Here is a 21670-nt window from a genome sequence, read left to right as displayed (position 1 = left end):
GCAGGGCCAGAATCAGGTCCTGGAAGGACGGGGACAGGCCTGACAACGTGATCAAGACACTCATTTCAAAGGCCACCTAGGGCTTCTCTGGTGGCCCAGTGGTTGAGAGTCCGCCTGCCAATGCAGGGGACACGGGTTCGAGCCCTGGTCTGGGAAGATCCCACGTGCCGCAGAGCAGCTAAGCCCGTGAGCCATGGCCGCTGAGCCTGCGCGTCTGGAGCTTGTGCTCCGCAACAAGAGAGGCCGCGACAGTGAGAGGCCCCGCGCACCACGATGAAGAGTGGCCCCGGCTCGCCGCCACTACAGAAAGCCCTCTCACAGAAACGAAGACCCAACACACCCAAAAATAAATAAATAAATAAATTTATTTTAAAAAAAAGGCCACCTAATTTCTAGATGGGAACGAGATAGACACAACTCGCGATCGCAAGCTGGAGGCCAGTGGGATGAATTCAGCTCCCAACGGTTTTAGTTGGGCCGGCTAGAATCTGAATGTGAATGTCTTTTTAAACAGGGCCCACGCTCTCTAGCTTCTCAGCCACCACACGCAGCCTGCTTGGCGTGCCTGTGCAAGACGCAGAGCCCAGGGAAGGCTTCTGAGCGGCGGTGACCCCTGCTCCAGCTCAGAAATACCATCTTTCAGAGCCACCTGGGATTTATAATAACACATATCTGGACTTTGTCCTAGTTCCTGGCACAAAGCTCTCAAAACTCTTGGCACTTCCTAAGTGATGAGTAATAAGGGTGCCTTATTATTCCTAACAAGCCCCTTTCAACCACCCCAGCGTTTATGTTAATGAAGTAACTTTTAGAAAGCCCTTTAAGGATGGAGGCTGGTTTCCCAGGGAACCAAGTGGGTGACTAGAAGATTGGAGCTTTCATTCCCACCACCCCCTCGCTGTGGGAGGGGAGGGCTGGAGGTTGAATCGAGCACCAATGGCCAATGATGTAATCAATCATGCCTATGTCATGAAGCCTCTATTAAAATCCCTGAGCTACAGGGTCTGGAGAACGTCCAGGCTGGTGAACACGTAAGGTGCTAGGTGGTACCAGAGAGGATGCAGAGCTGGGCACCCCTTCCCATTCCCACATCCCTTGCCCGGTGTATCTCCTCCATCCGGCCGTTCCGGGGTTACTAAATTATTGTTTACTATAAAAGGATATAAGTAACTGTTTTCCGGAGTTCTGTGAGCAGGGGGTCATGGGAACCTCCTATTTACAGCCAGTCAGTCAGGAGCACAGGTGACAACCTGGACTTTCCGTTGATAACTGAAGTGGGGGGAAGGCGGATGTGATGAACAGTCTTGTGGGGCTGAGCCCTCAATCTGAGGGACCCGACGCCGCCCCCAGCAGACAGCGCCAGGGCCGAGGTGAGTTTAGGATGCCCAGCTTGTACCCAGAGAACCAGAGAACTGCTTTGTGTGGGGAACACCCGGCCTCCTCCGCCAAGCCAGTGACAGACGCACAGCAGAGCATGAGAGTCCAGAGAACCAGAGTCTTCCCTAAACGGGTATTTTCCGCAGCCATCGCAGTGACTCACAGCTGTCACTGAGGTGGGTGTCCCACACCATAAACTGCGTTAGAACTGTCAGCGCGGCTGTGTTTCAAGGAACACGATTTGACTCCCTGCCACTAAATCCGTGTAAGGACACGCCGTGCCGTCGGAGGGCCTGCTGTGACCCTCACTTTGGAGAGCCGTCACTTCCTGGAGGGCAACGAGGCGACACCCACCGAAAGCCTCAAACAGGTGACCGTTAATGGTGAAATTTAACTAGATATTGCACAACAGAGGACAACTGAATGAGAGACCGGACTGCCATGCGACGGAATGCTCCCGAGCTGTCAAAGTATCCCAAGTGAACACTTTCTGCTGTGGAAAGTCATTTCCTATAGATTAACTGAAAAATTAAGGTATTAAACAGGATAAATAGTGTTAACATCTTCACTAAACCTTGACATATAAAACCTCTATGTCTAGACACAGAGGAAAAAAACAAGATATACTTTGAAAAGTTAACATGGCCGCCTCTACAGAGATCAGGGTTTGGCATTTCTTTTTCCTGCCTACCTATATTTTCATATTTTCCTACAAACACCAATGTTTGTGGAATAAGAAAAACAATGGAGTTCTAAGAAAGAGAAAACAATGGGAAAATCTGTAGCAATAATTACTAGGTGTTTTACTTTTCAAAACTCTCCAAGTATTTTGTCTGAAACTCCCTCATTTACTGCTACAAATTCCCATAACAGGGGGGGAACTGACCCCCTCCTCAAGGAGGCGCCATCAGGTCAAGGGTGAAGAGGAAGGTTTCAGGACAGACAAGGCCCTAAGCGCTTCTGGGCCTCAGAGGGAAGACCAGTGAGACGCTGGCGACATCTGCCGGCCACACAGGAGACGGCGTAGAAGAAACACCCCGGAGGCAAAGGGGAAGGTTCCCGAAGCTACCGCAGTCTCCCCCTCCACCCCTGGGCCCCTCACCCCCGGTGGGGAGCCACAGAGCAGGTTGGGTCTGAGAAGCCTCCCTGCGGGATTCTGCTGCTCCTTCCTGGGTGAGAGGCCCCGCCTCCCCGGCAGCACTGCCCTTAGAGGGTCCCTTCCAGAAGATGCGGCCACAGGCACACGCGCACTTACGTGCCCTTACGCTCACCTCTCCCACCGCATTCACCACGGGCAAGTGCCGCAGGCCCATCGTTCTGAACAGGTTGAAAACTTGGGAGACGTGGGTGTTGGGGGAAACAGTGAAGGGCGCGGGGTTCATGTACGGGGTGACGTCCTGCAGAGGAGACAACACAGGGGACCTGTAGCCTGTCCTGCCCGGCCAGGATCAGATGCCAACCGTGCAGACGAGCAGCGGTCCACGCAAGACAGGCCCTCGGCCTCCGTGCCTGGCCCCGTCCCCAAGGGAAGCCCGTCTCACCACGATCATGCGCGGGTTCAGCAGGGTCAGGTCCAGGTCGTGGATGTCAGGGTACCGCGGGTAATCCTCGGCCATCTCAGCGTAGGAGAGGCGCGGCTGGCTGGCGCTCTGCAACCCCAACAGAGACAGTCCTCGCACCGAACGCGGCAACTGGCAGGGTCACCTTTAGAGACCCCCTCCCTCTGCGTCTGAGAGCGGGGCGGGGTGGGGCGGGGCAGGGGCGGGGCCAGAACAGGTGCTGCACAGCCAGCTCCCCGCCAAGTCCCAGCTGTGTCTCCCGGGCCAGTCCCCTAATCTCTCTGAACTTCCCTTTCATCTGTAAAGCAGACCTGAGCTATTCCAGAGTTTCAACGAGGAAAGTGCTAACTAATAGTAGCTGTGTGGGGTGACTTGTGTCACCCCAAAAGATACGTCCGAGTCCTAACGCCTGGTACCTGTGAATGTGGCCTCATTGGAAACAAGGCCTTTGTGGATGGAATCAAGTTAAGATGAGGTCATATTGGAGTAGGGTGGGCTCTAAACCCAATGGCTGCTGTCCTTATGAGAGAGGAGAGGACACACGGGGAGAGAGTGGGTGACGAGGAGGCAGACGTGAGTGGGGAGCCTCCAGTCGAGGCAGGCCGAGGACCGCTGGCGCCCACCACAAACGAGGAAGGCGCCTCCGGAGGAAGCACGGCCCTGCCGACACCTGCGTCTTGTCCTGTGGCCTGAGAACTCTGAAAGGATACCCTGCTGTTGTTTGCAGTCACCCAGTTTGCGGCGACTGGAAATGGCAGCCACAAGAGACTCACACGGGAGCTTCGCGACTCCTCCTGCATTGAGTCTTCTGGACTTTCCCTCAGCTCTCACTGCTGCTGACCGTCAGCGGGCAGCTGGGCCGCCACTACCAGCTCTCGAGCGGGGCACAGGAAGCACGGGTGCTAGTCAATGCCCTGCCCCGCTCTCCTCCCCTAACTCCCCTCTGCACACAGCCCTCCCCGTCCACCGCTGACTCGGGCCAGCTCTGGCGGCTCCTGTGTGCAGGCCCTGTGTAGTCTGGCTCACTTAATGCCTCCAAATTCCCCGTCCCCTGTGCTCCGCACGTGACCTTTCCCCCATTCCAGCAGGGCTGGGCCTCCCCACAGGCCACACCCCCAAGCCTGAGCCTCTCCACCCATGGCCTTTTCTGTTCTGCCCATGCGAGCTTCTCTTCTGCAGGCCAGTGAGACCACGAGTGACCTCAGCTGGCTGCCCACAGGCAAGACCCAAAGCAGGAGAGTCAGTTTGGAAACTAGTCCTCTGGGTGACTTTTTCAGGCTCCATCTGAAGGGGTCAAGTGTGTCCCAGGTCGCTATAGGGACCACTTTGAACACAGCCCACCCACGCCTGCTATCTCGACAAAAACCAAAGAGAAAAAAGAAAACTACAGGGGAATCGATGAGAAGAAGGGTATGTCTCTGGATGACACACGTAACAAAGTTCATTCACGGCAGACATTAAAGGCAGAAACTATATTAAGAGCCCACCGGCCAGAAGGACACTCAGCCCCGGGTGAGGAGACTACGGGAAGAGGCGCCGGAGGGCAACTCACAGCTCTGCTCGGGCTCAGCGCAGGGACCCTGCCTGCAGCGGGGGCCACGCGGCCACACACACCGCTGGACGGCAGGTGCACGGACTGTGCTCCTGCCACCCTCGTGCCTTCCAGAATCCTGGTGGGGACAGGAAAGGAGACTCACCGACTGGCTTTCAGAGTAACAAACTCCTCGGACGAGCAGGGTGACGAGCTGCGAGCGCAGGATCAGGCCGTGGAAGGTCAGTGGGCGGAAGCGCTCCTCCATGGTCCAGTCTTCGCTTGGGGACTGGTCAGGGTATAGGTTGGGGTAGGGAGTGTATCTGTTATACAGAAACCAGACGCTGCCTAGGACACCCTCAGCAGGATCACTTCCCGTCCACGTCCCCGACCCCCTCCCCCAAACCCCCCCCCCCACCGGACAGCCCCGGCGGGTGGGCGAGGGGCTGACGGCCCCGCAGGCGGCCACACTCCCTCACCTCCGCTCGAGCATCTGCTGCAGGAGGTCCTCCTTCTCGCCCGGGTCCTCGGAGGTCACGTGCTCGTCGCACACGTTCCGCAGCTCGCTGGATGGGTAGGACTTCATGGACTGGCTCCGTCTGCGCTGCTCACCGGCGCGGGTGAGGATGCTGCACTTCTGTGGGTGGGAGGGGCGGCGACGACGGCCAGCTAGCGCGGGCGCGCCAGCACCCACTCAGGTGAGGATGTGGGTGACAATGCGGGTCAAAAGCACAGGCCTATGCCGGAACTGCAAGAAACCTTCACAGCGGCTCAGGGGCTTGTGATTCAAAGGAGCCTGTTGGAGCCCAAGGTTTTTGCCAGCCCAACACCCCTACTCCTTTGATCTGGGGACAGCATCTCAATGCTCCTACGTCACGTCTTGGCGGTCCTATCAACTGACGTGCCCCCCAGCCTCCGAAGCCAAGGGTGGGCACGTGACCCAAGTGAGGCAGTGGGACTCTCCCTCAGCACAGGTGCCTCCTGGTACCTGCAGAGGGGCCACCAGCCACCTGCTCGCCCAGAGTGCACTGCTCCTGGTGCTTCAGCTTTCCTGTCCATCCTGCAGTTCCCAATGGACTTTTTTCTTTCATAAGTAGGTCAGAGTCCATTGTTGGCAACTCAGAACCCTCCCCGATACAACCTGCACCGAATACTCAAGACTGATGTTTAAAACAACAATCTATCCACGTGCTTGCTGCAGTGGGAATGAACACACGTCCTGACGGCCTAACACAGTCCTTACTCACCGCGTAGTCTATACTATACTAACTGTCCAGTCCACACTCACTGTCGCGTGCAATGAAAAGAGTGCTGACTTTCACAAGAGCCAACCAGGGCCACCCCATCTACGGGTGTGACAAGCACGGCATCACTGTGGGCAGCAGGGAACCACTTGTCCATCGCCCACCTCCCCTCCGGGGCCGTTTCCTTTACCTTGTATTTGATGTTGTTACTGATGAGCTGGTTGCCCTTCATGAACTCCTTCTCATTGCCCCGGTTCTCCGTGACCACTGGGAAGGCGTGGTGGACAGTGGTGCGCAGGATGCTGACCAGAGACTGGATGCGGGTGTGCGGGTAGACGTAGGTCAGGTTGGGCTCCATGATGTCGCTGGCTCGCAGTCTGGGGGAAGGAGGGAAGCGGTCCGCACTCGTGACAGAGTCCACGGCACCGGGAGCAAGCCATGACGGAGCTGCGCTGCCTCTCCTGCACTGCCTGGACCACCTGGGCCCCTTTTCTGAACCATCTCTAGCAGTTCCTGGAACACACCCGTTCCTTGGTGTGTTCCGTCCCCTTCGCACATGCTGTTCCCTGTGCCTGGAATGCCCTTCCTTGCTCTGTCAGACGTGTGGGCCAAGACCCTCAGCTCAATATGAATGTCCCCCCTCCACAAACCTCATCCAGTTGCTCAGGGGTTTGGCCATCGCTCCTCAGCACCCCATGGCACATGCCAGTATCACCACTGAACTGCTAATTATACTGGAATTACAATGTTTGGGCGTCCCTTTAGACCAGGGATGGCAACTGTCACCCACAGGTCCAATCTGGTCACGCTCGCTCGTTTACATGTTGTCTGGCTGCTTCTACACTAAAGCGGCAGGACAGAGAGCACGTGGCCTGCAAATATTTACCATCTGGCCCTTTCCAGAAGTTGGCTGACCCCTACGTTAGACTTTAAGCACCTTGCACGATCCCAGACACGGAGGCCTGAACTATCTGTCGGCTGATGGATAAGCTGGTGATTATGCCCAGAGGAATCACTGCTGATAGGACGACACCTCGCTGGGCACACACGAGGCAGCTAGTTCTCACTCACAGGGCTTGGAGCCTAAATTTAAACACTCAATCATAACACTTCCTATTTAACCAGAATGCCACAGCGGCCGAACCATCCACAAAGCGGCCCTGCCCGCCCCAGTGCCCAGCTGCACGGGGCCGCTCCACCATCCCGAACACACTTGGGTACAGACGTGCTTGCTGTTGGAAGGACCTTGCTGTTGTTACTTACCTTCTTCCAACCCAAGAATCTGAATTACCGTTTCCTACCTAATACAAACATTCCTGGGCCCTAAAGTCTGTAAATTCTGGAACTAGGACATGAAGAGAAATCCTGGCCTTACTTGTCCATTTCCACCTCCGTCTCCCATTCTAGAAGCGGCACGCCTCGCAGGCCCACGTGGATGTCATAAATGCCCTTATTGAAAAAGTCCCCTGTCCATTTGGCCACCTGAAACACAAAGCAAAGACTTGAAAAGAGGCCGCTGTGGGGGAACGTGGCCCCGAACCTGAAGGAGGCCTGGACGGGGGGCGTGCTCACCATCAGGGTGACCATGATGGGGAGGCCGTACGTGATCTCGCTGGTGGACTCGATCAGGATGACCGTGAGACTGATGCTCATACGGACGACCCCGCCCAAGAAAGCCGCAGCACCGATCAGGGCAAAGGTTCCCGAATAGATATGGCCCAATCCAATGTAGCTGGGGAAGAAAGAAACCAAGAACACGCCTTAGAATCACACTGGGGTGCGGGAGGGAGTTATGATTTGCACACTTGTGCATACGTACTCAAGTGCACGCTCAGGCGCATACACACACACACACACACACACACACACGCGGTACCTTTTGAGAACGTTGGCAACTAAACGTCCAAAAGCAGCTCCACATAGCAGGGAAGGCACAAAAAGGCCGCTTGGAACAGAAATGCCGTAAGTCCAACATGCAAGCACGAAATAGAGGACGAAGAACAACGCCAAAGTGATGGGGCTAAAAGTACCTGCAAAGCCAGAACAGACCGACCTGAGTCCCGCTAAGATGCCTGCCAAGGCCCACCAGACTGCGTTGGCTCCCACCAGGTCCTTCTGCGCGCTGACCGGTTCACCTCCAGCACCGGAGGCAGACACCCCAATCTTGTCTGGGTTGGCATTACCAACGAAAAGCCCTGTTCTCGCTTAGAATGAAGGGCAAGCCTGGCTCTGTCTCACAGAGGAGTAACCATTTGTTTCCTGCCCCAAACCCCGCCCTCCCGGATACTCACTATCCTGGTGGAAAAGCTGAAGGATGCCAGACTCCTGGGAGTTGAAAAACAGTGTGGCCATGTCATTGTAGGTCTCATTGGGACAAAAAAAGGTCTTGATGCTGGAATTCACTTCATCTGATGTGACCTAAGAAAAAGGAATCAGAAAGTCAAATAAGGGCCCCTGAGGAGGGCATCTGAGACTTCAAGTGGGATGTCTCCAGCGAGGTCGAAAGAGTCTGGTTTGCAAGCTTTACCCGTAAATTAAACAGGCAGCAGAAAAAAGACCGATCCCCAAGAGCAGCCAACCGTGATACGGTATATTCCTTGCGTTTTGAGAAAGAAAGAATCAGGAGGAGGGCCCTGTTCATGCACATTCACAATAAAAACGTAACTACACTTAGGGTTCACCATGGTCTGGCTCTGCCTCCTCTCCCAGGGCTAATTTTGTCAGTGGTACTGCGGGAAGCCTGGCCCCAGAGCACCATGGGTGGTGGAGGACGAGGCAGGGGACCGACAAGTGGCCGGGAGTGGACAGGCGTCTGCGGAGGAGAGTCCAGGGCACGGCCTGACCTAACGCCCCAACTTTGTCCCAAATGGAAAAAGCCTCCACCCGAGTTTGCTGCAGAAGAAAACCCATGTACATGAGGCCCGATGCAGACACCGCGCTCCTGGCTGCACAAAGCCCAAGCTGGGAGGAGAGGTTACTTCTCCACATCCCAGCCCTCTCATTCTCTTCACCGTTTTGTGTGAGCAGATGAGCTCCGGGCACTGCTGGACTCGTTATAGGGCGAGGGTATCTGTTTTCTGGTTGGCGATGTACAAGGAGCACAGGGGGCAGACCTCACACCTCTCACTGGGCAAACAATTAGAGAGTGCTTCCGGCAAAGTTAACTAAGCAGACTTTTCCTGGATTCCATTCTATCGATATTAATGACACGGTAAAGATGCCCTTATGTGGACCCTGTAACAATACCAGGTGATGGGTTTGTATAACCCTACCAGGTGGACCTGGCTGGGCAACACGGCCGGATGAAGGCTGCTGTAGGAGACAGGAGAGCGCCCCCTATCGGCAGAACCTGGCAGGGAGGAGCTGGCAAAGGAGACGCGTGTGCGGAACAGTGAAGGGGGGACAAGCTGAGGCGACAGCTTAGTCACCAGCACATGCAGTGTTTCCCAAACTATGCCTGGAGGAACCTAGTCCTGAAGGTGCTCTGGAAAGAGTCCTGTGGTCAAACGCATACAGAAGGATCACAGCACTTGCTGGAAATCGGTGGATCTGTGAAAAGCAGAGAACAGGCTCCATGATCAGGTGGATTTGACTCTCACACTGCCACCCTCTAGTGACCTTGGGAAAGGTCTTTAATTTTGTGAAGCTTCCGTTTCCTCATCTATGAAATGGGAATAATACCCACCTCATGCTATATATGACTAGCTGGGTGATCTCGGGCGAGGCCTCAGTTTGCCTCAGTTTTTTCATCTGTAAAATGGGGACAATACTAGCCAACGTGGCAATGGTAAGGACTAAATGAGGTCATGTATGTCAGTGCTTAGTAGAACACCTGGCACACTACGAACATTCCAAACATTCCTAACACTTACTGGAACTTTAAAGGCCCTGAGAAATCCTGTATTAAAGAAACCTACTCAGCTCTGGTTAACCCATCTGACCACAGAATCCTTTTCCATTTGTTTGCTCTTGAATCACGTGTATCAATGTTCCTTAGAACACACTTTGGAAAATATTGGTCTGGTGAGAGGTGGCCTTGGGGAATAGCCAGTAACAGGGATCAACAAACATTTCCTGTGAAGAGCCAGACAGTTAATATTTTAGGCTGTGCAGGTCACATACAGTCTCTGTCACACGTCCTTCTTTTTTTTTTTTCCCCCAACGCTTTAAAAATGTAAAAACCATGGACCGCAGTTTGCTGACCTCTGACCTCTGACCTAGTACATTCTAGCCGTTCACTGACTGTTCCTGGGGACAAGGAAGAGGCAGCCACTCAAGACAAAAGCCCAAAGGGGCTCAGAGGGACTCGAGTGGCTCCCCGGGGGCAACAAGACATGTACTTAGAGAACCTCCAGCCTCCACCCTAGAGACCGGCTCTCAGACCCACCGGACTGGACTGAAAAACACAGGGTACAGTAAGCTCCAATGCCTACCTCACTCAACCGGCTCTTTCGGGGAAAGGTGCTAGAAAACATCACATACTCCTAGGAAAGGAAAAGGAGAAATGCAAAGAGGAGGCATGCCAGTAAATGGCCCAAAGCCAGAACAACTGGAAGACGCAGGACGAGCCAGGACCACCGTGTGCCCTGAGGCAGGCACTCCTTTCTCCCGTCTGAGGGGTGCCTCTTACATCCCGAGGGTGAGGCTGGCGTGCACCTTTCAGGGGTGGGAGGGGGTCAAAGAGTAAACTGAGGCTCGGAGGAGAAGCAGACAGTCAGCATCCTGAACGTCTGTTTCCAATTAGTTTTGTTCAACAAAGAGAGAGAGGGAGGGAAGGAAGGACGGGGGCGGGGCGGGGGGGGAGAGGGAGGAAAGGAAGGAGGGAGGGGGACGGGTGGGGAGAGAGAGGGAGAGGAGTTCCCTCTATGAGAGCCAGGACTGTTCACAAAAGTGAGAAAGAGAAAGTTTGGTGCACATCCTCTCTTAGGTAACAAGACTACTACAACGCCCGCCCCACCCCGGGCAATCTGAATCAGGTGTGGAACAATGAACCCAACATGTCTATTAGCTCTAAACTGAGGCAAGCCATACATTTCCGGATTCTTCTGTTTCGCGTGTGTAGGACAAAGGTAGCAGGTGCACCAGGGTTACCTGGAGTGCGAAGGAGTCATTACCAACTTGACTTGCGGAAGACATCTGTCGGCATTCTCCTAACACCATGGAGGCCACAAACACCACCACGGTGGTCACCAGAGACACCAAGAGGCTCTCCAAGACTCTAGGAGGCAAAGCGCAGCCGTTACTGTGGATAAAAAGTCACCTGGTCCTGGGACCTCAAAAACTGCCTACCTCCAGCCCTCCTTTCCCCCAAGAGCACGCACAGCAGCCCCTGCTGTTAGCACGTGAGCAGAATTTATCAGTGACTCGCTGCATTCCAGCAATTTCCACGTAAAAAGTGGGCAGCCAGTAACGTGGGCTGCTGCGGCCACATCATCTCTCTCCGAGGAATGAACGGCCTTCCGTTTTAAGTCCTGGGGCGAGAGTCTAGTGAGAGTGCACCCCTCGCAGGGCCAATACTGACTTTGCCATGCGTCCTGGCGGCCAAGTCCAGAGAGGCTGGGAGTGAGCCAGTGGCTCTGATATAAATTAAGCTCAGCCTCAGTCTTTTGGCCCATCTGACAAACAGGTTTCCATTTTCAGTCTTAGACATGACATGAAAGCTGGTGTGGGAAGTGGGGTCCATTCCCCGGGAGAGATGGCCTGGTCTACACAGGGCCTGGGGGCCACGGCAGGAGGGGAGGTGACTGCGTGGGTACCTGACGAGCTTAGGTTTCGGGTGCACGTTTCGCATACGGTACTTCGCAAGCCTCTTGTTCAGACAGTTGAATGTGGCTCCCAGGAGGCCCCCAACGACCCCCATCACGACGAAGAAACCCAAGTCCATAGCTGTCCAGAGATGACATTTTTTATCAGAGTCAGAGCACTGAGAGAAGGGGCAAGGGAGGGAGAGAGAAAAACCGGAGTGCCCATGAGAACAGGAAGGGACAGGAGCAGAAAAAGACAGAGACGAGAAGCGATCCTGCCTTCTCCCTACGAGAGCCGAAGCAGTGCTGGAATCCCGCCCATACTGAGCACAGGGCATGCGGGAGACGACAGGGGCAGGGACGCACCTACCCTTCTGACAGCTTCTCTCTGGCACTTAAGAGCAATTTTCACGGGTCAAAAAAGAAATTTGGGGGGCAAGGACAAAACGTACCTTAAACTCGCCAAAGTTCAGCAATCCAGGGAGCTGGAAGGAACCCCAACTTCCAAACTGAATCCCAGAACGGAAGAAGTTGAGGGTGAAGGTGGCAGACATGGAGCAAAAGAGCTAGGGGATAGGTGAAAAAACAAGAACACTCGATAGCGACAGGTCCTGCCTCCTCCCAGACGTGTCCCCACCAACCTCCTGCTCCGCACAGAGACCGGCCAACTCCAGGTCTGGACACAGGGCCCTGGTGACCACGGCAGTAGATACATCACAAGTGTGAGAAGTTGGAAATCAGGCTATTAGGAGTTTTCATTCAGCCTTTTGTGAAGGACTATTCATTTACAGCCTACTATGCACCAGACCCTGTGCCAAAAAAGGAACAGTAAACACCAGAGGAAGAACGTGCTCCCCTGAGGCAGGAGACGGGGGTTCACATCAGGACCACAGCCGGTCTCACCTATCGGGTCGGATGGTTCGTCAGGAGAGAAGAGCAGCAGCTTGACTAAGGATGGGAAGGGTGCTAATATGGGAAGTACAGAAAAGTCCACAGTTTGGAGGTTATGGGTGTCTAGAGCAAAGGAGTTTCCAGTAACGTCAACTCTCTTGGTCTCATCAGAAGCACAGGTTAACTAAAACTATCGATTAAATCGAGCCTTTTATCACCGTGAAACGTCCCTCATTCACTTTGGTAATTCCCCTTGTCTCAAAGTCTCCTTTAACGTTAAGAAACTACTACACCAGCCTTATTTTGGTTAGTGTTTGCATGGTATACCTTTTCTGCTCCAGACATTTGTAACTGTATTTAAAGTATGACTCTGGTAAACAGTAAAAGAGGAAAAAAAAAAACTACTGGTAAATGTAACGGGTAAGAGGTGTCCAGTTTAAATCTGGGGGGTGTGGTTAAGCTCAGGGGAAGGTCTTCCTCACCACTTTCCACGTGAGCCCTTGGTTCCAGAAGGATGAGCCCTCCTCCAGACTGAACAAGGTACCCCCAATGGGGGCCCCGAAAGCTGCAGCGACTCCAGCGGCCGCCCCTGCTGATACGAAATCCCGCTTGTCTCTGAGGACAGAAAAGAGAGACGGTTTATCTGAGAAACAGCCCTCAGGCTGCGAAAGGCAAGTTTTCACTTCCTTATGCACTGACATTTTAACATCTCGAGACCCACGAACAGTCAGGGCTCATGAAGGGCAGGTCTCTGGGGAGGCAACTCGGCAGCCAAAGCAGTTCACCTATGAGCCAAACGCTCTCCCCAGAGGAGCTCCGCCAGGTGGGGGGACTCCCTGACGTCCGTTGACTCGCAACATGGATTCTCAGGAGGCAGGCTGGAGGGTTCTGGTGGCACCGCTGAGCCACTGGCTCATCAGACCTTCCTTCCAGAAAGCTCAGCACCAGAGAAAACGTACAAGTGTGGCTGTGAGCAGAGGGGCAGGTGACAGTGACCGGCAGGAACGCCGAGGCGAGAAGGCGGACCGCAACCCGGCCCCTGGGCCCCTGACTGCAAGGGCCTTGCCAGGTGTGCAGGTCAGTAACACACGCAAATCCCACGGGCTGAAGAGTGCCCAGAAGCAGCCTTCCAAACCCGAGACGTGGCTGACCAAGCAAATAAACTCCATCCTTGATAATATGCCTGTGGACTTCCCTGGTCGTATGTTCGATCTTGGACCACATTCTTCGTTGTCTGAGATGCTTCTAGAGGCCCTACGTTACGACAAAATGGAAGCCATGATGCCTGCTTGGCCCTTGTGCTCCTAACCTTCAGAAGAATAATTCAAAGCCCACCTCCTTCTGGATGGTCGGGTTCTGCACGCAGCCCGCCCAGCAGGGGAGAGTGTGAGCCGGACTAGAGCAAGTGTAGGGTCTCAGTGGCAGTAAATGAACGGCTCGTTTTTTCCAAAAAACACCCCAATTTCCAACCTTTCCATACCTGTCACTTCGAAAATAGGGGAAGTTAAACTGGATCTTCCGTAAAGAGAGGCTCTGAAACTAGAACAAGAGAAAACAAAGTCAGAGAGGGGCCCGAAGCTGCAGGCATCCACAGCGCCGGGGAGTCCCTGTAGCCTGAGCGTGCCTGGGCAGGGACTGCGAGAAGGAGTCCGGGGCAGCAGATGGGAAGAGAGGCGGCTTTGGGGAGGAACTGCTTTTCCTGCCCCCCAATTTCTAGGCCCCTCAGAAACTGCATTTTGTCCATAGCGAGTCCAATAGGAAAAGGGGAAATTGCTGAGCGAAGGGTTAGGCGGAACTGAAAGCTGCTGCAGACGTCATGGGGCAGAGTCACCGAGGAAGGGCCAAGGGGGCCAACTCGTAACCTGCTCGACAAAATCTCAGGCCGCCGCACAGCAACTCCCTCCCCTTAGAACATGAGATGTAAACGTCCGTAAGCGACAGTTCATAGGGAACTGAGACTTCTCCACATGGACCAGCCCGTGAGCACGGGAGCCTGGGGTCCTGAGCGAGCTCCTTGGCCTCCCTAAACCTCAGCTCCTCATCTCAGAAAGAAGATGATAAGGGCAACTCCACCCTTGAGGTGGCTTTAAAGGAGCCAGTATATGAGAGTCTGGCCCGGACAGCACCTAACACTAATGAACAGCAGCTGCTACTCCCGCATTGCTTCCAAAGGAATCAGCATAGACCTGCGCCTGAGACCATCTCAGCCAAGGCTTCCAGCCTCTCCCGAGACGCTCCACAAAGCCACCCTGCGTGGATGTGCTTGGCAAAGGCTGTGGGAGCACAGGGTGACTTTCATTTGAACAGACTTTCTCTCTGTCCCATTCCTGCTCCTAGGACTCAGCAGGGCCTCGTCAAAGCCTCGAGGTACCAGCTACCTGCTCTCCTGGGAGTCAGACCATATCGTTTTCTCGTCAACCCAAAGTGACAGCAGATTCCAAAGCCGTGTTGGGATGCTCCCGATGGATTTTTTCCAAATTCAACCACAGACACGCCCCTGTGCAGGAGGCCCACTCGCAGGGGTAACCCGCCCCCGCAGACCATCAACCCTTACCTGCGGGAGGCCAGCCCCTACCACTGCTCCACTGTGGATCATGGGGCCTTCCTTCCCCACGAAGAGCCCTGGAACAGGTGGAAAAGGGGGAGGCCATCAGTGAGCACAGAACGGTCTGGGTCAGGAGACCTTTGTTACATAGACCTTTCTCTTGACAACTATAAAACAAAGATGATCCTATGACTTTGTAAGAGAAAGGGTGAGTCAAATTCCCATCAAACAGGAGAAAATAATCTTGAAATTCTACATCGGGGGTCAGCAAACCATAGCCTGTGGGCCAAGACGGCCTTGCTGCCTGTTTTTATACAGCCTGAGAGAGCTCAGAATGGTCTTTACATTCTCACATGGAAACATTTTAAGCGGTCATGTAAGTTTAAGCACCTACCTAACAGCTTCTTTTCTTGCCTCTTGGCCCACGAAGTATAAAATATTTATTATCTGGCACAAAAACTTGCTGACTTTGCTAAAAGCCAACTCCACAAACCAATTAGACATTCATTCTACTTCAAGACTCAGTGGTGTGCTGGTCAGATATCTCTGAATGGTAACTAATTCAGAGCATCTGTATTTAAAAAATAACCCATCAACAAACAGTGCAGAAACCTGTTTGAGGCCGGGGCCTTCAAATCCGAACCTACTCAGTGTACACACATGATGCTTCTTGTCATCTTCGTCCCCTGAACGCTTCAAGGATAAAGGTCAGAAAAGACCCTCCTTACCTCCAGCCACACTGAACAGCACTCCAAAGACTTTGCAGAGCAGGGTCCGGAGACGCACGATTCCGGGCACCTTCACACCATTCAGATAGCATTTGATCTCGGGTATCCCAGAACCCGCTGCCACTGGCTGATGGGGAGAGCAGGTACACCCAGAAACTCAGACTCCACTGGGTCTACGGTTCACCCTGGACAGCCTCACCAAAGAGGGCGAACTGACCCTCTTCACCAGAGCAGCACCCACCCCCCTGCCCCCCATGGGCCTGTGAAACCAGAGGCTGCCCCTGCCCCCCGGGCTTCTGACTCAGTAGGTCTGATGCATTTCTAGCAAGTTCCTGGTGATTCAGCATCACCTGGGGGGCCTTTCAACGATCGATGCCCTCCTTCACTACCGGAGAGTCTTACCTCATTCGTCTAAGCTGGGTATCAGTCACTTTTAAAGTCTTTTGAAGTTTAAAGCATTTAAGTTTGAAGTATTTTAAAGTTATTTAAAGTCATTTTTACCGTTCCCCAGGTTATTTCTAACGTGCTACCAAGGTCGAAAACCAACCTTCTCGTCTAGATTGTTCCTCTTTAATCTCACCAGAGGCTGAAACCACTTTCAGAAAACATCTCTAAGTGAACGAGAGACCACTTTTTCTACGGGAATCTATATTCGAAGTCTAAATCAGTTTCTTGACATTTCGAAAATGGAGATGGAGAAAATGAGAGCAAAACCTCATGAGCAAAAAGGCGACACCCCACCGCCTCACCTCAATTAGGACAAGAAGGCTCGCGAAGAAGACGAAAGTCAAGTTGAAACCCAAGAGTTCAAGGAGGGACAGGGCGAGGCAGCCTTTCTGGCTGCACTCCTCCACCGCTACAGACATGGGGTTAAGGAAACCGTGCCCGCTAGCTGGGGCGGTCCTACCGTCACTTGAAGTGAGGCAGCTTCTCCTCTTCTGAAGCACGGTGGTTGCTTACTGCACACCCTCCTGTTCTCCGTATATAAACTTAAAAAAAACACAACTGCCTGAGATGTCTCCTACGTTAGGAACCATTTTTAAACTATGAAATACTTCAAACATTATGAGAGGTAAGGTACAGGCACCTGTACTCCCACAGCCCACGCCTTGACAAATCTCAGTGTTACGCCACATTTGCTCCAGGTATTTTTTTTAAATGAAAACATCAGATACCATTAAAAACAACGACGACAACAACAAAACCCTTTCTGTTTCCCTCCCTCTCTCCTGGAAGAAACCACTAAGCTGAAACTCTTGCGCATCCTCCCCTGCAAGTTTCCATGTGCGTCCACATTGTTCTAGGTGCTTCTAAAATTAAAACAATGGCATTGCACTTGATGCACATTCTACAGCTGCCTTTTTCCTCTCCCTCAACGCTTTCTGAGAATTAGTCATGTTGATGGAAAAGCTCTGGTTCATTTACTTTGACTTCTACATAAAACTATATCATGTGAACATCAATTTTCCCACTCTCCCATTTGGTGGGATTTCAATCCTTTGCCAGCACAGAGCTGCAATGAACATCTCTGTGCATGTCTGAGGGCCACATTTAGAACAGAAACTCAGGAGTTAGGAAGGTGCACCTTCCTATGTATTTGATTTTCATTTCCCTGCTGGTGGTGAGGTGAGCACTTTTCCACAGGTTTATTTATCGGCTAATTTTCCTCTTCTGAGAATTGCCTGTTCACATCCTTTGCTTGCTTTTCTATTGGGCTGTTTGGACTTTTTTTCTTACTGAGCTGCAGTTCTCCCTCTATTCTGGATACTAATTATTTGTCTCTTAAATGCACGGGAACAACCTCTCCTAGGCTGTAAACTTGTTTTTTAGTTATGGTGTTTTATTGTTGTTTGGGGTTTTTTTGTGTGTGTATAAATAGAATATTTACTTTGATGTGGTCAAGTTTATTGATCTTTTCCCCTTCACTCTGTGCCTCCTGGAGTCCTTAGAAATTATTCTGTACTCTCAACATTACATCGTCTCTTCAAGTTTTGTTTCGCCTATTGACATCTTCAGTCCATCTGGAATTAATTTATAGTACAAAGAATCTAATTTTGTATTTTTCCAGGTGGATAACTGATGTCCCAGCATCTTTTATTAACTAATCCATCCTTCCTAATTTATAACACTAACTCTGTCAGTCACCACATCTCTATATGCGTGTGGGCCAGTTTCTGCTTCTCTATTATTTCCCTAATTGGGTATTCCCGCACCAATATGATACTGTTTCAATGACTGTATCTTAAATTATATGTCTTGACATTTAGCATGGCTATTCCCCTGTCTGTTGTTCAAAACTGTCTCAGCTACTTTGGGCTCTTTACTATTCCACACAAATTTAGGAAGAGACTTTTCGAGTTCCAGCAACAATCTACTGGAATTTCCATTGGAACTACAACGAATTCATAGATCGATCAGGGAAAATAGGCATCTGTGCTTCAGGTCTTACTAACCATGAACATGAGCACCTTTCTATTAAAGTCTTCCTCTCATGTCCTTCGATGATAATGAAAAACCTCAAACCCAAGTGGCTAATACGGAGCTCTTCAAAGATCACGTCTGCTGTTAAACTCACTTCTAGACAGGAAAGCAGAGTCAGCAACTGCTGACGTCCGGAAACACCAAGACCCGTGAAAAGGATACACGCCTGCACCACTCCGAACTTGAGCTGGGTGAAGAGCCGTACAAAGAAGTCCACAAAGAGACCCACCTGTGAAGAGCACGTGGGCGGTCACCCAGGTCTCCCCGCTGTCACAGGCACTCCCCTTGAGGCACCGCCCCTTCCCCCCACTGCCTGTTCTCGCTGGTCACCTGCACCAATGTTACCAACAGGCCACGCGTGAACAGGCTTTCCTTAGTCACTGTGGCTACAGGAGGGTGCCACCTGAGCCTGGCGCCACGGCCCCTCCAAGCACAAAAGAAAGGGGTGCAGCTAAGTTGTCAGAAGGAGGGTTAAAGCACAGAGGGAAAAGGATGGTAAAAAAGATCGGAGACCAAGGAAGACCACTGGTGCTTGGAGAGGAACAGTACAGACGTGTGTGAGGGCCTGCTCCGCTCTTTCCAAACGCAGTTTCAAAAAGCCTTTGCGTGCTTTAAAGGGCATCAGAGTTGCGTGGCAAGAGAAGTATGAAAAAGTGTCAGGATTATGATTTTAAAAAAAGGAGTTGGGGGGGGGGTAAGGCAGTCTCTGTTATAAAAACGAACTTATTCGCCGGCTGGAGCTTGCCCTCTGACCCCCTCCGCCCCTTGGCCCATAGTCTCCCCACGCCCCGCCTGCTCACCAGCCCTGTGCAGACTCCAATGGCAAACACCATCATCCACTTCACCGCCTCATACCTGCGACCTTTCTGTTCACAAAGGAAAGAAATGATTCCGTTTATTGCAGGCTTATGATGACAGCAGGGAGGGAATACATCTCAGCCAACCAGTTTTAGACTAAATTCCATATGGACAGCAAGCACGGTGATGATGTCTGGGGTGGCAGGTGCTTTACAATGCAAGACTGAAGAACGCTAAGGGCCGGGCCAGGAGCACTGACAGCGGGCACTCTGGTTGGCAGGTTGAACGACTAAGTAATAAATGCAGATATCTCATGAAAAGGGTTAAGAGGCCAAGGGGTAAAGAAATTTACTTGACTATTTAGAACAGAAAAAGAAGCTGTCCTAAGACCTACTTGGTCCCAAGAGATCAATAAAGGACTCACCTTATTATCCATGGTCTCCAAAACCTCCAGGTAAGGGTCATTGATACAGCGATCATAATCCAAACTCTGAAAGAGGGACGTGTGAGTTAAAAAAAAAAAAAAGTCCCAAGCCAATAGGAAGAATTACCAAAACCTGGAAAGGGATAAAACTCCCAGTTCCTGCCACTCAAAGCACAGGTGGGCACAGCAGCACCCAGGAGGAGCTTGTTAGAAACACACACCCTCAGCCCCTTCAGACCTGCAGTATCGCAATCTGTGCTTTATACGGGCATTTCAACAGCACTGCTTTAGGTGTATACTTCACGCTTTAGGAAGTTTTTTGCTTAATTTTTAATTAAATTAAATTAATCAATTAATTAATTTTTGGCTGTGTTGAGTCTTTGTTGCTGCGCACAGGCTTTCTTTAGTTACGTCGAGTCGGGGCTACTCTTCCTTGCGATGCGCAGGCTTCTCATTGCGGTGGCTTCCCTTGTTGCGGAGCACGGGCTCTAGGCGCATGGGCGTCAGTAGTTGTGGCTCACGGGCTCTAGAGCTCAGGCTCAGTAGTCGTGGCACACGGGCTTAGCTGCTCCGTGGCATGTGGGATCTTCCCGGACCAGGGCTCAAACCCGTGTCTCCTGCATTGGCAGGCAGATTCTTAACCACTGAGCCACCAGGAAGTCCCAAGAAGTTTTAAACTACATATTTTTAAGTGTCCTGTTTCTGCCAAACATTAAAAGACCTTCAGCTGTCACTAGTGTTACCCAACTTACTCTATTAGATGAACAAATCCTTCAATTAACCAAAACCAAATTAATTTAGAAAGTCTAATTTTAAGTACCTTCTGCAGTTTGTGTCTGTGAAAAAGAGGTTAGTCACGAGACAAACGTGGAGACTGTTTTCCTTAAACTTCGCAGAACACAGCTGTTCTGCAAACGCTTTGCAGGTGAGCCAGAGTCATTTCAAGAAACAATTCAAAGTAAATAATTTTATTTCTACATCTTGCATGAGAAGCAGCAGTTTGGCACCAAAGGAAAACAGTCTTCTGTGTGCTCTCTCCCCATAACCTGTTGCTACCTACATGTCAGCTAGTGAACAAACTGGACACTGGCCCGGCGGCCACACTCCCAGACAGGAGTTGAGTCAGCCAAACAAACACAGGTGTGACACGTGACAGTTTTTTCCATTTATATGACTACCCAAAGTCCAAATTCCTTTTGTTAAAGGGTCCTGGAGTAACAAGAGCCGACTGATTAAATCAGTTATCATCCACCCAGATACAGAAGACTATATAGCTATAAAATAATTCTGACAGGTCTACAAAGACAGATGGGGAAAATGTGCAAAAATTAAGTGAAAAAGGCAAGATGCAAAATAAATAAAGGCAGATGCAGAATAAAATGTATAATATAATCCTATTTTGATTAAATAAAATTAAGATTTGTATGTCAGCATACAATGCAAAACATTTGGGAAAACTGTTAACAGTGGTTATCTCTGGTGTTTTAGGAGGCATTCACATCTGGATATGATTTAAAATTCTCCCAGCAAACATGGTGTGCTTTTTATATTAGAAACAAAATTGTTTTCCTGATTACAAAACAACAAAAACTCGATCTGTAAACTATACTTCTGCTGGGAAACTAGACCCATCCGTGAATGACTAAATATATATATGTATTTAATGATTATACATATATACACATACAGATCCTACACATATACGTACATATAGTAGACACTTGAACAACGTAGGGGTTAGGGGAAGCGACTTCCCACACAGTCGAAAATCCGAATTTTGCTATTTCTGCCTCAAAAATGAAGAAACTGATAAATGACTCACCCAAGGGCAAGAAGCTGAAACAGTTTGGATACTAGCTCTTTCGATTCCACATATTGTGATCTCTAATGGAACACAAAGTTTTCCCCACACTTAGTTAATTTAAATATCTGTAAAATGAAAATACAGGCACTGTATTTATTGGAAAAAACCTGCATATAAGTGGACCTGAGCAGTTTAAACCTGTGTTGTTCAGGGTCAGCTGTCTGTATACACACACATACGTTTGTGCATATATACACACACGTATATATTTTTTAATCAATTAAGTGACATCACATTCTAGGAACCAACAGAAAAAAACTGACATGTTGAAAATATGACTATCCTTCATACCAAATATGTATAAAAATCACTGGCAATTAACTATTTGCTTGATGGTTCTAATAACACTGTGACTCCATAAACATTGAAAACGCTTGCAGATGTCCAGAATAGGCAAAGGTATAAAGATAGGAAGTAGATTAGTGGTTGCCTACGGTCAGGGGCAAGAAGAATGGGCAGTGACTGCTAACAGGTGCATGGTTTC

The 21670-nt window shown here is 51.1% G+C and overlaps 1 protein-coding gene across 4 annotated transcripts in view; it reads right to left on the bottom strand.

Annotated features, from left to right (window-relative positions):
• Positions 1-21670, bottom strand: part of CLCN6 (chloride voltage-gated channel 6) — a 28627-nt gene that overhangs the window by 3097 nt on the left and 3860 nt on the right. For 2 of the 4 annotated variants that reach the window (XM_079924390.1, XM_079924392.1), the window contains 21 exons: positions 19323-19388; positions 18901-18966; positions 18263-18329; positions 16369-16475; positions 15620-15746; positions 14901-14968; positions 13827-13885; positions 12829-12961; positions 11908-12021; positions 11468-11634; positions 10803-10929; positions 10145-10195; positions 8003-8129; positions 7588-7741; positions 7284-7443; positions 7087-7193; positions 5902-6088; positions 4947-5104; positions 4634-4790; positions 2919-3026; positions 2649-2774 (listed from right to left, as the gene is read on the bottom strand). In XM_079924390.1, the coding sequence (XP_079780516.1) occupies positions 2649-2774; positions 2919-3026; positions 4634-4790; positions 4947-5104; positions 5902-6088; positions 7087-7193; positions 7284-7443; positions 7588-7741; positions 8003-8129; positions 10145-10195; positions 10803-10929; positions 11468-11634; positions 11908-12021; positions 12829-12961; positions 13827-13885; positions 14901-14968; positions 15620-15746; positions 16369-16475; positions 18263-18329; positions 18901-18966; positions 19323-19388 (2436 nt within the window). Of the gene's footprint in view, positions 1-2648; positions 2775-2918; positions 3027-4633; positions 4791-4946; positions 5105-5901; positions 6089-7086; positions 7194-7283; positions 7444-7587; positions 7742-8002; positions 8130-10144; positions 10196-10802; positions 10930-11467; positions 11635-11907; positions 12022-12828; positions 12962-13826; positions 13886-14900; positions 14969-15619; positions 15747-16368; positions 16476-18262; positions 18330-18900; positions 18967-19322; positions 19389-21670 lie in introns of those variants that run through there. The other 2 variants (XM_079924391.1, XR_013828710.1) reach the window with 2 other exon arrangements.

The sequence above is a fragment of the Stenella coeruleoalba genome (assembly GCF_951394435.1).
Source record: "Stenella coeruleoalba genome assembly, chromosome: 1".
NCBI classification, from domain to species: domain Eukaryota; kingdom Metazoa; phylum Chordata; class Mammalia; order Artiodactyla; family Delphinidae; genus Stenella; species Stenella coeruleoalba.
This window is presented reverse-complemented; position numbering and strand designations above follow the sequence as displayed.